This window comes from Chiloscyllium punctatum, chromosome 2, assembly GCF_047496795.1.
Source record: "Chiloscyllium punctatum isolate Juve2018m chromosome 2, sChiPun1.3, whole genome shotgun sequence".
Taxonomy (NCBI): domain Eukaryota; kingdom Metazoa; phylum Chordata; class Chondrichthyes; order Orectolobiformes; family Hemiscylliidae; genus Chiloscyllium; species Chiloscyllium punctatum.
Genome location: NC_092740.1, coordinates 59279966 through 59298562, shown reverse-complemented (window position 1 = coordinate 59298562; position 18597 = coordinate 59279966). Strand labels below are relative to the sequence as shown.

Genomic DNA, 18597 nt, shown 5'->3' with positions numbered 1-18597 from the left:
TGCTCTTCCTGAGTTGTCTGATTCCCATTCTAGCCCGTCACCAGGCTTGGAAACAAATGGTCATCTTTAAAGACAACTTTGCAAATCAGGAATTTATTTAAACTCTGTCTCCTATCCAGGAACAGCAATCAGGACCTAGATGTTTGTAGTTTAGACAACGCGTGAAAAATTCCACACAAAAGATAAAACATGCATGGAGAGTTCAAGAACAATGTAAAATGACTTAATTCTAAAAAGTACTACGCTATGAACAGCATTACTAACCAAATCAGTCACCTCATTAATTTTCATAAATCAGTTGGCTGTTGATTTAAGATCTGGCCATTATGCTGACCCTCCCTCCCACTATGAGATTTTGCAGCAGTCCATTTATTGTCACTCTTAGAAGTAAAGTCCCCATGTACAGATTTGATCATGTATTTTTGTGTAAAGCAAACAAAAAGTTGTTTTGTCTTCTTCAAAAATGAATGATATAATATGAAGGCTAATTTATTTCAACATAATGTTATGTCATTAACCATCCAATCAAAATTAAAAACTAAATCTGAATTAAAACTGCCTCAGCTGACCTATGACTGGCTCAATCCAAATATGAACTCAGGCCAAATGAAGCTGAAGTTTATTTTGACTGATTAGCCATAAAATACATGAGATTATAAATTTAAAAATCCAAAATTATTCTTCCTGTCCTCAAAGAATTTTCACAATGTTCTTTTCAATGCAATTCTTATTTTCTCACTGATAATTATTCAAATGTTGTCAAGGTTGCAAGGTTAGGTGAATAATGTGATTAATTAAACGATTGATGTCCTCTGGTTGATTCGTGCAATTGCTTAGTGTGTCCTGTTTCTGCATACCTTTTGCTTAGAGGAACATCTTGTACGTTCATGAAGTATTTCTCATGCTGGACCTGAAAGCCGCTTAAAGTTCCCTGTCACATTCAAGCTCCTCATTTGTGTAAGATGCAAATTATATACATGAATAGGTTTAGATTGTGATTTAAAGTACTGAAATCAGAGTTTGTTGCATCCCATATTTGAACGTTCACACAGTTACATGTCTGAAAGCTTTTCTATATGCTTTACACTTTAATCGTTAGTCCTACTGCAGTTGGAAGCAGGTATGCATTATTTCCCACGTTTAGATATCAAAGCTTACTTTGGCAAAAGATTCATTCTTTACTTTGTATTTTAAACCCAGTGTGGCCCGCTGGTAATAAAGATACATTTACCTTGTTATTAAATTTCCCTGCAACTAACTAGCTGATTACCAAAATGCTTAGTGAGCTGGTGCTGAATGCACAGAAGTTTCTATTTCAATTATGTGAAAAATTCCATTCTGTCAACTACTATAGAATGAAATTGAAGGTGCCACACTTTATGTTGCAGCTTGGAACATTGATCCAGACACAGTATAGTCCGTTTACTGTACAATTTATGCAACCCTTCCAAATTAACTAGAAAATGTTTGCCTTTGATGATTAGTAGAAATGATTGTTACTGTTTTAATTTTATGTATTAACTTCACAGTATTTTTTGTACTTGCCTGCCCCTTAATTTCAGCTGCTTCATTCAACATCTGACCTGAAATTCTCTATTATTCTGAATTGCATCTTGTCCATTTTGCCTTTTACAATATCATTGGTGGTCATGCCTTTAGCAGTCCAGCCACATCATCTGGAAGTTTGCTTCTAAAGTCCCCCTCACTTTCCATTAAGCCACTCCTTAAAATTCACTTTCTACTTCGGTGCTGGTCAACTTGCATATGATGTTGTTATTTAGCTTTGTGTCCATTTTGTCAGATTGCTGTTCTGTTGATTGCCTTGGGGCATTTTCTGAATTAATAGTGCTATATAAATGCACATTTATGTTCCAATTGCAGAACATACTATACAGCTATCTTCATGTTTTACCATTATTTTAGTTGCTGGCAATATTAAACAACATATACCATTTTGAATGTTTCGTCCCATGTATGTTTGGTAAGTTTGTTTTTCAACATTATCACCCTTAAATGCCTGTTATCAATAGAGTACATATACATGCTTCATGTAACATGGTTCATCATGACTTAGATGCTTTAAATTATGAATGTCTAAGTATTCTGTCCACAGTTCACAGTGTTCCTATTATTTTGGGTTTACATCAAGCTGTGGGCACAGGCCTCAGTGTTCTGATTTAAGATCTAAGCACAAGCATGCCAGCCATGATGAGGACGTATTTTCTAAACTTATAATAGATCCAAATCAGAGAAAAGGAAACATATGGGGAAATTGTCCTGGGTCTACACCAAGACACATCAAATTGCCTGGGTGAAATGTATATTGAAAAGCAAACATGGAAAGAACTCCACCTGACATTTACTCTTTAATGCAAATAACTATGAAACATATAGAATGTGAGAATATGAGCAACCCAATAAGCTCTTGAGCTTATTCCTCTATTTAGTCAAGTCAAATATATCCAGTAAGATGGTGGTGGAGTTGGGCTTCTGAGCCTGGGGCTCATCCACTCTATGTGCTTTTCATTTCTTTTCTTTGTTCTCTTTTCACTCGTTCTTTTCCTCTTTTATTTTACTTTACTTACCTCTTGGTGAAGAGATCATTCAAGCCTTCAGTGGCAAGTGGGGCGAGCAACATGGACTTGAGGCAGCAGCATCGGATCTGAGTTTGTTTTCTGGGCAGCTTCAGGATCGTCAAAGCTGTCCCATGACTGCTGCTGACTCAAAACTTCTCGAGATGAAAATTCTTAATGTGACACGTTTACCCTGAATTACAGTGGCATCCAGAAATCCTATATGATTCAATCATAACACAGCTCAGCACATTCACATACCAGACCACTGTTGAGCAGTCACCTCTATTTCATCATAAACATTACCATCTTCCACTTAAAACTTCAATAATATGAGAGCTACAACGAAGAGCATACAAGGTAAGAATGTGTCTTTGGCCTCTGGAAAGACTGAGGAAATAGTGAAAAGTTAGTTTGTTTCTGCTAGCTTGATGGTTTAAATTGCTAAGACTGGAGAGTTTCAAGATCTTAACAGCATAAATTATTATACTCATTGGGTTCGCTGTCTCCCATAGTGAGAGCTGAGTGTCTTCCTGGGAGTTTGATTGTATTCTTCTTGTACATGATTAGCTTTTTCATACCTGTGCTGTTTTGAGTCATCTGACATTCTCAGGCAGTATAAACAAGTATAAGAAAGATAAGATTGCAGCACAGAGGAACTATAATGAGCAGAGGAAAATCACCTATACAGCATATTCAAAAAGAATGGGTACCTAATGAACACAGTCTGCCGATTTCTCAGCAGCAAACCCAAACAAACAGAAGAAACATGTCCAGAAACCCTGGCAACTCTCCTCTACATCAAAGACATCTCAGAGATGACTGCCAGACTACTCAGACCTCTTGGCATCATGGTAACCCACACACCCACCAAACACACTAAACCAGCAGCTAACGAACTTGAAAGACCCTATACAAACAACAAGTAAAACTAATGACATTTGCCAAATACCTTGCAAGAACTGTAATGAACACTGCATTGGACAAGCAGACAGAAAACTAGCCACCAGGATACATGAACATCAACTAGCCACAAAATGACATGACCTGCTCTTACTAGTATCTTTATATACAGATGAGGAAGGACACCACTTCGACTGGGACAACACATCCATCCTAGGACAAGCCAAACAGAGACATGCGCGAGAATTCCTAGAAGCATGGCATTCCAACTGGAACTCTATCAACAAACACATTGGCTTAGATGCCATTTACCACCCACTGAGAAAAAGAACAGGAAATGACATCACCACAGGAAATAACATCATCAATCCAAGGAAACCTAAACACATAAATAAAAAGTGGGCCATACCACCAGTGCCTCATCCAGAGGCACACTGATGATGTTACCTAGTGTGATGACGAAATGTCTGAAAACGAACCTTCCAGCTCAGCAAGCAAGCCTACATCCAGAGTATAAGCAAGTATTTTTAAAACAGGCTTGCTTGCATTAGGTGAAGTCAGACATGTAAATGCGAATTAATTTGCTGCATTTTTAAGAAATAAGCATGCAACTGATATATGTGATGAGAGAAGGTCTCACAGGTTTTCAAGATGAAGAATTAGAGACCTGGAAAGTGATCAATGTGCTGAAGTGAAAAAGGAGACTGTGTCATCTCTCTTCTTGCTTGACTTCATTAGCTTATTGAACCTCTTGGCTACACCAGGATACTACTTCAAAGATTCTTTTAATCTCAAGGGTTGATATTTTGTTGGCTTTCCACTTAATTCCAGTAATGGTTTCCATTCATATCTCCCCCAACCATCCTATGGTTGTAAATGCCAGCTACCATTAACATCTTAAATATAACCACCTTGGATCAGAACTCCAAGAGGTGGGAGATATTAGGTTCTTGTGAGGGTGAGATGGCAGAGTAATGGTAATGTAATTGGACCAGTAATTCAGAGGCCCAGCCTAATGCCCAGTGAAGAGGGGTTCAAGTTGTCTCCCCTTATACAGATGGCACTGCAGGCGATCAGCAGTCCAGAGGACACAGTAAACTGCCCCTTCATGGACCACAGTGAAGGCCCTATTAGTCACCTTCACCCAGGCTAGAAGGAGTACATGTGACAAAAGCTGTTTCTCTTCAGAATGAGCAAGGTCAGCACTGACCCCTGACTTCATCTCCCCCCAGCTGATGTAAACGGGAGGTGAGGAATCTGTCAGCAATGTAGGGCAAGACATTCAATATGATCACCCTCTGTAAGGTGACTGAAATGATTCTGAAAGGATGGTATTCCCATCACCAAGTTATCCTTTAGTTACACAGCTCCACCTGTCTGACCTCATTACAATCACTACAGTGACCTCATGAGGTCAACTGACAGTAGGTCCTGCCCACCGTAAACACCTTTCAAGAGCCAGGTGTACCACCCACTTGATCCCTTGAAAAGAAAATGGCCTCCCAGACATTTTTGATCCCGCATTAATGGCTGCTCAGCCAAACGAGCTTCACTCAGGCCTCAATGCTCATATTATGGTGAACATAACTCTTGATGCCGTGGCTCTTCCATAAAAAGCAGAAATAATGGAACTACTGGAGTAGCAGGAGCCAAGAAAGCAACAGCGACCTCTGCATAAATGCAGCTGGGCCCACCACTAATACTGGCTGGTGTAGAAGTGACATGGGTTGTAGAGCCATGCGCATACTGTTTTGTGGTTGAATAACGAAAAAGACATGAGCAAAAGGAAAAGCGAATATTTGGACAAAAAAGGGTGCCTTCAGTCAGTAGGAAAAGGAGGGAGAAAGTGAGGGTAGGGTTTGGCAGCAAAAGGAAACTAATTGGAGAGAAATCACTCACTGGTTAACTAGGTACGTGCTCCTTTTCTGTTTTCAAAGGTGATAGTACTGATAGTAACAATAACAGGTATGTGTGTTTAACTGGTGATTGAGGTTAGCGTAGGATGCATTATTTCAACTGTGCAGCAAGCAGGTGGAGAGAGACACTGCCACAACACAAAGCTGTTAGTCTTTCTCCTTTGCCCTTCTGCTGTCCAAGTATGCAGCAATAGAAGCGTCAGCAGAGAGGTCTTGAAAGAACCACACGCCTCAGCTGTTTGTCCTTCACTTTTCTGTTTTATCCCTACCTGAGTATTAGAGATAAGAGAAACTACCAGCTGTTGCAGTTATTGCTGTTGTTACTCCAGTGAGATATGAGTTAGTCAATGAATTGATTTCCCAGTCCAGTCCTTCTCTTGTTTCTTCCCCCAGGGAAAAGGGAGAGCAATCCTCTCTAGTCTCCTGCTGTTGTTCTTTACTTTCTTCCCCTTTCCCTTCTCCTTCCAAACAAAAAGAAATAGCAACACAAACAAAGGCAAGGGCCCCTTTAAATATTGCATATGCCCTCTCCAACACCAAGCCAAAAACAACTCAACACCTTGGTGATGTGATATATGGCTCCCCTGCACAAAATACACAGCGGGGTAGCCTTATTTGAATCAGAGTAGGATCTCTGCCCTTCAGTGACATCAAATCACATCTCAGAGGGCTGATGAAGAACTGTAATTCCAAGAGTACCACAACAGAATAGTGAACACTGCTGGTATTACTAAGAGTCCTGAGGTAAAAGTGAAGATATCTCCCAGACTTCAGAATAGTCAGGAATTTTGCATCGGTGTGCTCAAGAGACTCCTTGAGGAGGGTTCAAGAAGCTGGGAACATATGCCCTCAATGGATTTAGACGTCCTCTGAAAGAAGGTATTCCTCCTTCCTGCCCATCAGTAGCCTGTGCAGTGAAACTGCGGCAGAGACAGATGGAACTCCATAAGTGACAATTAATTGTTCACTTTAGCGTTTCATTTTGCTTTGGGATGGGCAGGCTATCTTAACACCGTACACATTGGGGACAGGCAGGAAGTTGGCACATTGACAACCCACTTTAATTTAATGTGTCATCTTACCTTCAAATACTGTAAAATTCATCCCCATGACTCTGAAACTCTGAGGGGATCAGAAGCCATCTTTGTACCCCATGTGTGTCTGTGAGATCAGTCTCCACGAGCTGCTCTTCCAATAGCAAACCTTTGCCATAGACTCCCTCAGGGTAGCAGTTTCCTCCATTAAATGATTTTCATGTTAGTCTAATATTTCACTGTACAGCCGCACCGAATAGATGAGGTTCTATCAACAGAGTGGGGGCTATGCAATGCTGTCAGAATTGAATTGCCCTCAGAGATTTGTTACTAATTGCCCATTTAACACACTTAATTGGTTTCCCCCACTGCAGGGCAGGCTTTCGTCACTGTACAGAAGCCGCCTTTAGGAAACTAGGAAGAAGCAGGAATATGCCAGAGAATTGGCACCCTGCATTTTTCTCAATTTTGCTCTCTCCCCCATGAATAAATCTGCCTCCAAAGACCTGATAACATTTCCCCTTCAGGTGCCTTGTAAGAATGTAGAATTCCTTATGAAGGTGAAATGTTTCAGAAAATCCAAACCGTATGAGTTATAACTGTTGCTGTTCCAGTTTTCTGCTGCTCTTCTCACGTACTGTAGACTTTTAAAATCTAAAACATTACTCGGCACCTACTCGTGTATTTGTCCCGTTTTACATTGTTGTACTGCTTGAATTTCAACTACTGGTCAGTAAATTAATCCCACCATTTCCAGCATGGTTAGAACTCACAAGAAGCCACAATGCCACTTCAAGAGCACAGGGAATTCATAAATGACTCCATGAATATTCTAAAACTCATGCCAAAAAAGACTGGCAGGATTGAGTGAAAGTGGCCTGGGAAACATCTGCACTCTAAATTGACAGGTGCTAGAGGTTCAGAGCAAATTCTGGAGAACTTTCTCTTCAGAGATTTTTAGAAATTGTGTTGAGCCTTGATATGGTAGGCTGCATGTAGTCATTGAAAGGAATTACATCAACTTGTGTTCTTGCAACATCTCAAAAAGCTCTAGTTTAAAGATTTCTAAGTTACAAAAGCTTCAGTGATGGTTTCATCAAAGGGTAAACTATTGATATCTGTATTTTTAGACTGGTATCTTAACGTATTTATTTCAGATTGTCATTTCACTGATATATTTTTCAGTAATCTTCAGTTAAAAGTTTAATTAGTTCAGTTATCTCTTGTTACATTGAAATGGACAGACTTCCACTTTCACCACCTGGACAGAAATGTGCCAGACTAGGTTGCTGTTAGAGTCAAAAAAAGGTGGTGCTGGAAAAGCATAGCAGGTCAGGCAGCATCTGAGGAGCAGGACCTGCTGTGCTTTTCCAGCGCCACCATTTTCACCTGTGATTTCTACAGCATCTGCAGTCCTCACTTTCTCCTGGGTTGCTGTTGAAGCCCATCCAGCTTTCATCCCAATGAATTAAATTTTGTAAAAAGTGGCAATTTGCTATTTCAGATTATTGCAATGAAAGTGGAATTTACGCTTTTTCTTTCATTTAGTTTTACTAAATTCTCTCAGTTATCATATTTGCTTTTAATTCGAGCACAACATACTGTTACTAATTAATATTGTGAAACAGAAGAAATAAGTAACTATAAATAAAAGGGTCAGATGAATTAAAACAACTTAACCATAAGATTTTGCTTTGGCACACTGCAGTGTTGTTGCAATGACAGTATCATACAGAGCAAATATGTAAAAAGCCTGGTAGCATGAAGCACAGTATTAATTAGGTGATGAAGGAAGCGTGTATTATGAGCAACATAGTTATCATAGATTACTTCAATCTATATTGGACAGGGTAAACCAATTGAGACTAAAGCTATGGAGGACAAGTTTCTGGAGTGTGGTAGGGATGGTTTTCAAAAAGAAAGTGAGGACTGCAGATGCTGGAGAGTCAACGTTGATAAAACGTGGCACTGGAAAAAGCACAACAGGTCAGTAGCATCCGAGGAGCAAGAGAGTCGACATTTTGGGCTTAACCCTCCTGAAGAAGGGTTATGCTCGAAACGTCAACTCTCTTGCTCCTTGAATGCTTCCTGACCTGCAGTGCTTTTTCCAGTGCCACTATGGTCTTTCAGCACAGAATGTGGAGGTGCGAAGTAGAAGGCACATTATTTTAAATCTAGTATATGATGGGAAAGGACTGACTAACAATCTTGCCGTAAAAGAACCTTAAGAGGTGGGTGACCACAATATGATAGAATTTACATTATGTACATTTACATTGAAAGTGAGGTAGTTCATTTTGAAGTCGAGAGTGTGGTGCTGGAAAAACACAGCAAGTCAGGCAGCATCCGAAGAGCAGGAGAATCGACATTTCGGGCATAAGCCCTTCATCAGGAATGTTGCTTGTGGGCCGGGTGCTGAGTGATAAATGGGAGGGGGTTAGAGCTATGGGGAAAGTAGCTGAGAATACAATAGATTAATGAAAGTGGGTGGGAAGGTGATAGGTCAGAGAGGAGGGTGGAGTGGATAGATGGGAAAGGCGATGGACAGGTCACGAGGGCAGTGCCAAGTTGGAGGCTTGGGACTGGGATAAAGTGGGGGAAGGAAAATGAAGAAACTAGTGAAATCCACATTAATCCCATACAGTTGCAGGGTCTCAAGGTGGAAGATTACGCATTCTTCCTCTAGGTACTGGATTAGTGGTGCTGGAAGAGCACAGCAGTTCAGGCAGCATCCAACGAGCAGCGAAATCGACGTTTCGGGCAAAAGCCCTTCATCAGGAATAAAGGCAGTGAGCCTGAAGCATGGAGAGATAAGCTAGAGGAGGGTGGGGGTGGGGAGAGAGTAGCATAGAGTACAATGGGTGAGTGGGGGAGGAGATGAAGGTGATAGGTCAAGGAGGAGAGGGTGGAGTGGATAGGTGGAAAAGAAGATAGGCAGGTCGGACAAGTCAAGGAGACAGTAACTGAGCTGGAAGTTTGAAACTAGGATGAGGTGGGGGAAGGGGAAATGAGGAAGCTGTTGAAGTCCACATTGATGCCCTGGGGTTGAAGTGTTCCGAGGCGGAAGATGAGGCGTTCTTCCTCCAGGCGTGTGGTGGTGAGGGAGCGGCGGTGAAGGAGGCCCAGGACCTCCATGTCCTCGGCAGAGTGGGAGGGGGAGTTGAAATGTTGGGCCACGGGGCGGTTTGGTTGATCGGTGCAGGTGTCTCGGAGATGTTCCCTAAAGCGCTCTGCTAGGAGGCGCCCAGTCTCCTCAATGTAGAGGAGACCACATCGGGAGCAACGGATACAATAAATGATATTGGTGGATGTGCAGGTGAAACTTTTTACCTTTTTACCTTCTTCCTCTAGGTGTTGAGTGGTTAGGGTTTGGCGATGGAGGAGGCCCAGGAACTGCATGTCCTTGGTGGAGTGGGAAGGAGAGTCGAAGTGTTCAGCCACAGGGCAGTGGGGTTGGTTGTTGTGGGTGCTCATCAACATTACTAACACCTTTCACCCCAACCTCAAATTCACCGGAACCATCTCGGACACCTCCGTCTCTTTCCTGGACCTCTCCATCTCCATCTCTAGTGACCAACTAACCACTGACACCTATTACAAACCCACAGGCCCCCACAGCTACCTGGATTACACCTCCTCCCACCCTGCCTCCTGTAAAATGTTTTTGCAGTTTTTTTGAAGACATTATGAACAAAATTGATAGAGAGCCAATGGACATGATGTATTTAGATTTTCAGAAGGCTTTACGATGCTGAATAGGAAGAGTAAAGAACCATGGAATGGGGTAATGAATAGAACAGAATCCCTCCAGTATGGAAACAGGTCCTTAGGCCCAGTAAGTCCACACCAACTCTCCAAAGAGTAACCCACCCAGACCATTTCCCTACCCTATTATCCTATATTTACCTCTGACTAATGTACCTAACATTCATATCCCCTAAACACTGTGGGGCAATTTAGTATTACCAGTTCACCTAACCTGCACATCTTTGGATTGTGGGAGGAAACCGAAGCACCCAGAGGAAACCCATGCAGATACGGGGAGAACGTGCAAACTCCACATAGACAGTCTCCTGAGACTGGAACTGAACCCGGGTTCCTGGCGCTGTGAAGCAGCAGTGCTAACCACCGAGTCATTGTGCTGCTCCCAATGTACTATCTTGGATTAATGATTGACAAACAGTCAGAAAACAGAGTTAAAGAATAAACGAGTCATTCTTGCATTGGCAGGCTGTGACTACTGCAGTAGTGCAAAGATCAGAACTTGGCCACAGATGTTAACAATATATATTAATGATTTGAAGGTGGGGATCAAAATTTATTGTTTGACCAGTTAGATTGACATCAATAATGTGGAAAATGCAAGGGTCCAATTTAAAAGATTTAATAGCAGAGCACTTGGAAAAACAGTGGAAGGATCAGACAGGGTCAGAATGGATTTATGAAAGGGAAATTATGCTTGATAAATGAACTGGAAATTTGATAGAGATGATAAGGGGCAGCCAGTGGATGTTGTTTACTTGAACTTGTAGAAAGTTTTCAATAAGGTCTCATATAAGAGATTAGCATGCATAACGCAAGGGCATTGGATTTGAGGTAGTGTACTGACATAAATAAAGAAATAGTTGACAGACAGGAAACAAAGAGTAGGAATAAACAGTTCTTTTGTTTAGTGGCAGGCAGTGCCTACTGGGGTACTGCAAGAGTCAGTGCTTGTTCCCCATCTATTCACTATATATATCAATCCTTTAGATGATGGAACTAAATGTAATGTCTCTAGGTTCGTAGACGACACAAAACTGGGTGCAAACCTAAGCTGTGATGAGGATACAGACATGCTTCAATGTTATTTGGATAAATTGAGTGAGTGGACAAATGGCTGGCTGATAACATGGATAAATGTGAAGTTCTGCACTTTGGTAGCAAAAACATTTAGGCAGGTTATTATCTAAAGGGCAATAGAATTGGAAAGACAAGGGTACACAAGACCTGGGTGTCCTTGTACACCAGTCACTGAAATAAGCATATAGGTGCAGTAGGCGGTGAAGAAAGCAAGTGGTATGTTGGCCTTCCCTGTGAGAGGATTCGAGTACAGAAGCAGAGATTTCTTGCTACATTTTACAGGACCTTAATGAGACCACACCTGGAGTAATATATGCAGTTTCAGTCTTTTATCCAGGGAAGGATGTTCTGACTATGGAGAGAGTGAAACAATGGGTTACCAGACTGAACCCTGAGAAAACAAAACTGATTTAAGAGGAGAGACTGGATTGGTTAGGATAATATTTACTGGGATTTAGAAGAATGACAGGGAAGATCTCATAGAGAACATAAATTTAACAGGACCAGAAAAAGTTAATGCAAGATGTTCCTAATGACTGGGGAGTCCAGAACCAGTGGTCACACTAAGGATATGGAGTAGGCCATTAGGACTGAGGAGAAGTTTCTTTACCCAGACAATGGTGAACCTGTGCAATTCTCTGTCAGAGAAAGTGGTTGAGGTCAAAAATTGAGTGTTTTCAAGAAGGGGTTTGATATAGTTCTGAGAGCAAAAGAGATCAAAGCAGACAGGGAAAACGCAAGAACAAGGCACTAAAGATATCAGGAAAAGCAAGATCAGCCATGATCATATTGGATAGTAGGACAGGTGCTAGTCCTATTCCTATTTCCAGTGTTTCTGTGTAATATTTCCAAAGTTGTGTTTGTTGCAAAGTGAAATGGGAATATGTGGAAGATGTAAAGCAGTTTCAGGTGGATTTATGCATTTTTTAAAATATATTTTTATTGAAAAATAGATTTTTAATACTACAACAAATGTAAAACATGCATTTCAAAACAATACAAAGAAAAAACACCAAAATGTAAAAATCCCAAACCGCCCTCATGTACAAATGTATAAACATGTATAGAAAAAAACTCCAATGAACTACTTAACTAAATAAATAATAACTGACAACAAACTAATAAATGATAATAACTCAGCTCAGCCAACCAAAACACTCACTCCCAAATATTGAGGGCATTAGTTTTCACATATTCATATGTTCACACTTACCCCTCTCTGGATATTGGACTCGTAAAGCACAATCATTACTGCTGTATAAAAGCCCATATTAGCGTAGGGGACAAATCTGTGTCCAGTTATTCCAAAAAGGGCCGCCATGTCTTATAGAAATTCTCAGTCATGGAGTGTACCACACTAGTGAGAAAATCCAAAGGGATATGCTCCATAACAATCTTCCGCCAACCTGACAGGCCTGGGGAATTTTCGGATACCCAACCTAACAAGATATTCTTTCTTGCGCTGAAATTGAGGATGTTGAAAAGTTTTTTTCTTATGCGCATCTACAGGGAACACACTGGGCAAGCCAAGAAGAAGAGAGATCAGGTCATTCTCCGCCCTTACACCCAAAATCCCCTCCATTGCACCTGCCACAGTGCTCCAGTGTGTTTGAAGCCTACCACAGGACCAGAGACAATGGGTAAGAGCGCCCATACCAACCTTGCACTTGAGACGTGTTGAAGATATTCCTGATTTAAATTTTAACAAACAATCCGGAGCCAAGTGGACCCTGGGGAGAATCTTCAATTGGAAAGCATGGGTCCTATTGCAAATTGATATCTTTCTTGCGTTTTCCTAAATATCTTCCCATGCCACTGAGGAGACCTCAACACCTAACTCTCTGTCCCACGCCCTGCAGAGTCGATCGAACTCATCTGAGGGGCCGATCCTCCCCCCAGTTGATGATATAAAGTGCTGACAGAAAGTGTACTCTTAGCACTAAGCACTCTCCTCTATGTCAGATTTATAGGGATCAGTCAAAAGTGTAGTCTTTTTTCTGAATAAAATCCGTAACTTGAAAAAAAGAAAGAGGTCAATGTTAGATAGCCATATTTCTGTGCTAACTGATCAAAGGACATCATTGTATCTACCTCAAGTAAATTGCCCATGCATGACACACCCCAAGATGCCCAGTGTTTGAATCCTGAATATATCATCTCTGATTGAAAACCCAGCATACCCACTATAGATGTAAGAAAAGGTCTTTTGCCAATATTGCCTTCCCTCTATCAAAATGCCCTCCATTCTTTAACAGCATTGCTAACTATTGGGTTATGGCAATATTCCCTAACTGTCCTCATTTTGTCCAAAGATAGCAAGCTAGTAAGGGAGCACCCTGCCTGAGAGGTTTCAATATCTAGCCATATTGTTAGAGGGTCCCCACAAGCCCAATCACTCACATAAGATAAAAGCAAGCTTCGTTGATAGTTTTTAATATCCAGGAGATCCATTCGCCCCAATCTGTGAAGCAATTGCTGTTTAGCTAATTTAATAAGGGGCTGCTTATGATGCCAAGTAAAAGAGCTGAACCAGCCGTTTGCTTATCGAAAATCAGTGGGAGCATCCATATAGGGGACAACAAACAGGGGAGAATATTCATCTTAATAAGCACTATCCGACCTAACTATGAGACTGGAAGCGCCTCCCCTCTTTGAAGGTCTTGTTTGGTTTTGTCAAATAATTGAACAAAATTAGCTTTGAACAACCAGTCAAGAGCTGGTGTCATAAATATGCCCAAATACACAAAACCATGCTGTGATCACAAGACCTAACACCTTCTAAAGACCACCCATAGGCATAGCCTCTGATGTTACAAAATTAATCCTGTACCCCGAAAAGGTGCCAAACGTGCTGATGCATTGTATCAGGCGAGGCACCAAAACTGCTGGATTTGACAAAAAGATGTGGAATTGTCCCCGTACAATGAAATCTTATGTAATTTTGACCCCACTTCTGGAGCCGATATATTAGGATCCCTACAAATGGCCCCTGCCAATGGTTCAATCATGAATGGAAAAGCAGTGGCGAAAGAGGACAGCCCTGCTGGCTGCCCCTAAAAATGTTAAAATGTGATGAGAGGGTCACTGTAGAGAACCTTTACCCATCTTATAAAGGTTTCGCCCAAGCCAAATCGCTCCAGAGTATCAAAAATATACAGCCACTCAACACTGTCCAATGCCTTCTCTGCATTTAGAGAGATCACTAATTCCTGTACTGATTGTTGTTGACATATGTGAATTACATTAAGCAGGCTCCTAACATTATTGGAGGATCTGCAGCCCTTTATGAAGCCCATCTGGTTCTCTTTAATAATAGAAGTTAACGCAGTCTCCAGCCTTAACGCAAGAGTCTTAGAGAGGATTTTGAAGTCCACATTTAAGAGCAAAATGGGCCTGTATGAAGCTCAGTCTTCTGGGACCTCCCCTTTTTTAAGAATAAGCTAAATATTAGCCTCTCTCAGAGATGGAGGGAGATGATCATGGCTATATGAGTCATTGAACATGTTGAGCATCGGACCTGACAATATGTTTATAAATTCCTTATGAAATTTGCTGGGATGTCCATTAGGACCAGGTGGCTTTCCACTCTGAAGCTGCTTCACAGTCTCCTGCACCTCTTGCTCTAATAAGGGGACATTGAGAAAAGACTCTTGTTTGGAGTTCACGCCTGGGAGCTTCAGATCGTTGAAAAAGGACTCTATCTTTGCCCACCCTTCCTCACAATCCTCAGATTGTATAACTTAGAGTAAAATCTGTGGAAAGCCACATGAATCTTTTTGGAATCACATATTAGGTTCTAAGACTCTTCGCTAATCAATGTAATAGCTTGAGAGTCACTCCTTTTCCTGGTGAGATATGCTAGGTACTTACCTGGCTTATCACCATGCTCATATAACCTTTGCTTTGCAAAAATAAGCTCCTTCTTTGCTGTCTGTGTGAGCACGGAATTCAGTGCGAACCGCAGCACTGTAATCCTGTGTAGCTTGGCCAACGAGAGCATGTCAAAGTAAGCCTTCTTGGTTGCCCTCAACCGTGCTTCAAGGAGACATTACTGTTCGCCCTTCTGCTGCTTCCTACTGGCAGAGTGGGAAATAACTAACCTCCGGCATAGGCTTTGGCAGTTTCCCAAAGGACAGATGGACTACGAGCCAAGCCTGAATTAATGCCTAAGAACATCATAAATTCCTGAGAGAAATACTCCACAAACTTATTATCCTTAAGAATAAAGGGATCCATTTGCCAGTGCTTTGGGCCCACTGTAACATCCTTAATCTTAACCAACAGGTACACCGGGGCGTAATTGGACATGGTAATACTACCAATCATACAAGATGCCACCAAGTCCGGGGGTTGCCACAAGGGTAAAAAAAATCAATCCTGGTGTGACATCGATGTGGATTGGGAAAAGCCGTAAAATCTCTGCCTGTAGGGTCGAGATGCCTCCAGACGTCCACCAACTCTAACTCCACACACAGATCCATTAATTGTTTGTTTGTACAGAGGGTATCGTGGGGCCTTTGGGCAACCTGTGTACTGTGGGATCCATGAGACAATTAAAATCTCCCACTATAATGATATGCCGGAACCCGAGACTGATCACATCTACTAGAAATTTGAGGGGATGAGCCGGAGGGCAATAAACATTTAAAACACTACATTCTTCCCCATTTATCAGGGCTTTGAGAATTACAAACCTCCCGTGTGTGTCTTTAACACACTCTAGTAACATAAATGGGAGATTCCTCCAAACCAATAAAGCCACTCCCCTACTTCTGGTATTAAAAGATGAAATATAAACCCGATCAACGCCATTCCGTTGTAGTTTCAAATGCGCCCTATTGAAGTGTGTCTCCTGTAACAAAGCAATATTCACATTTTCTTTTCTAAGACTCTTGTCGTCTCAATTGGTGAGTGACTACCCTTGATGTTCCAGGTACACCATTTAATCAAGACATTAGACATAATCTTCTGCAGTAACATTTAGATTCCAGAGAGGAGGAACTCGAACCACAAATCGCCGAGCCTTAGTGTCGTAAGATCTCTGGAGCGTAAAAACCTACAAAGCTATCAAAGATTATGTACAACAAAAACCAAAAAGCAAACCAACTTATAAAGTGCCAAAGGTGGCAACTACACATTCTAAAACCCAACTTCCCATTCCACTGCCAGTACTGCAGCCAGGGCATTTAAATACCTGAACCAGGCATAAACTGCCCGTAAGTAGGCATCTAGCCATCCCAACCATTTTCCCTCCTCCTAGGTAGAGCTGCACCGCAAACACAAGCAGAAAAGAAAGAAAATACACCATAGAATGGCAATGTGAATAAAGAAATTTCGGAAAAGAAAGGTAGGTACCTTTGGTATAACTTAACTTAGAAATTGAAAGTACACATCTCGACCGCCGCCAAACATAGTTTAGATCAGATTATTTCCAATAAAAAATTTAGGAAAAGAAACGCCTGACTGAACTTCCTCTTATTTTTGTAAGAAGAAACAAAGACATACCCAAGCGACACTATGATTTGTACATACTAAGTTGTTCAGATTGAGTAAATTTATCCACAAAGTCTCTTGCTGTATCCGAAGTGTCAAAGTGATGTACGGATCCATCTAAGGTGTTGTGAAGGACCGCCGGATACCTCAGAGTACTAGATCCCAAACTTCCTCACTCTTCTCTTGACACCGTCATAGGATTTTTTTTAGGAAAGTCCTAGAAGAACATGATCTTAGAGCTCTCGCAAACTAGGACCTTCGGATTCTTCCCCTGGATTCTGGAAGCTTCCATGATTCTCTCCTTATGTCTATAATGATGAAATTGCACCAAGATAGGATGAGGACTTTGATCCGGGCCGTGACCCAGTGAGCCCTCTTGATCTTCAAGGCCCTCAATAAATTCCACCAGCCACTCACCATCCTTACCCTCCGGCAGACCCACAATCAGAATTTTTTTTCTCCTGCCTCTGTTCTCGGGGTCATCACCTTGGTCAAGTAAATTACGGACCTGCGTCTCCAGGGTTTGGATCCTATCCTTGGAGGAACCGATATCAGCTTCCACCACAATGACTCTGTGTTCTACCTCATCCGTCCTATTCTCACGGCCTCCCTGCTGCTGTTCATGCTTCTGCAGCATGATAGACATCAGGGCCAGCTTCTCCTCCAGCTGTTTTCCCAACATCTCGCGAGATTTCATAAGCTCCTTCACCAGGGCCTGGTAAGAAATTGAGTCCAAGGATCCTCCTCCTCCCTTCTTCGGCATCCCTGGAAGGCAAAAACCAAAGCAAGTTGATTTTTAACGGTTTCCTGGGACTCCATGACCTTTCCAGAGTCCCAGGATATCATGGTGGTTCGGGTAAGGCAGGTTAAAAGTTCGCCCTGCTTGCACTGCAGTGCAGAGCTCTGCAACACGATCTCCTTAGATCACCACCATCTTGGATCCCCCACTGATCTATCCATTTTAGTGGAAGAAATATATGTTTGCAGAGTATTTCTTCAATAGAGGTTGGAAATTGTACATATACACAGAATCTAAGTGTCTTTATTGATAAGTTGCTGAAGGTTAATATGCAATACAGCAGACTATTGAGAAGGGAAATAGAATGTTTGCTTTTATCGCAAGAGTAGTTGAGTACAGGAGTAGTGAAGTCTTGCCTCAACTATGTAAGAGCTTGGTTAGAATGCAGCTGCAGTACTTCATGCGGTTTTGGTCTTTTTACCTCAGGAAAGATATTGCCATAGAGTTAATGCAAAGAAGGTTCACAGTTTTGTTCCCAGGATCACAGGACTCAACTTTGAAGATAGACTGGGCAAATTGGACCTATATTCTCTAGAAAATCAAAAAATGAGAAGTGATCTCATTGAAACCTACAAAAGAGATAAAAGGATAGGCAGGGTAGATACAGATAAGATGATTGCCCAATTGAGAAGTCTAAAACTGTGGAGCAGTTTAAAAATAAGAGGAGGCCATTTTGGTCCAAGGCAAGGAGAAAATATTTTTTTCAGAGAATTGTGAACTTTTGGAATTTTCTACCATAGAGAGCTGTGGAGGCTCATTCTTTGAATACATTTAAGATAGAGATTGTTAGATTTCTGATTATCAGTGGTATACAGGGTTCCGAGCATGGAGTGAGTAAGAGGCATTGAGTTGCCCAATCAGCCATGATCTTATTAAATGGTGGAACAGGCTTGAAAGGCTGAATAGTCCACTCCTGTTTATATGTTCCTGCTGCAGTACTGTACTGAAAGTCAAATGTGGAGCAATTTTGACCGATGGGTGGAATCGCTGCTCAGTTCAACAAATGCATGTAATCTTCTAGCTAGCTTCTTCACTAT

General features: G+C 41.5%; 1 protein-coding gene across 5 annotated transcripts in view; it reads left to right on the top strand.

Annotated features, from left to right (window-relative positions):
* Positions 1-18597, top strand: part of arb2a (ARB2 cotranscriptional regulator A) — a 544044-nt gene that overhangs the window by 386644 nt on the left and 138803 nt on the right. The window contains exon 11 of one of the 5 annotated variants that reach the window (XM_072582917.1): positions 12778-12896. The exons of the other annotated variants lie outside the window; for them this stretch is intronic. Coding sequence (XP_072439018.1) covers positions 12778-12881 — 104 coding nt within the window. The 3' untranslated portion in view covers positions 12882-12896. Of the gene's footprint in view, positions 1-12777; positions 12897-18597 lie in introns of those variants that run through there. 5 annotated transcript variants of the gene reach the window in all.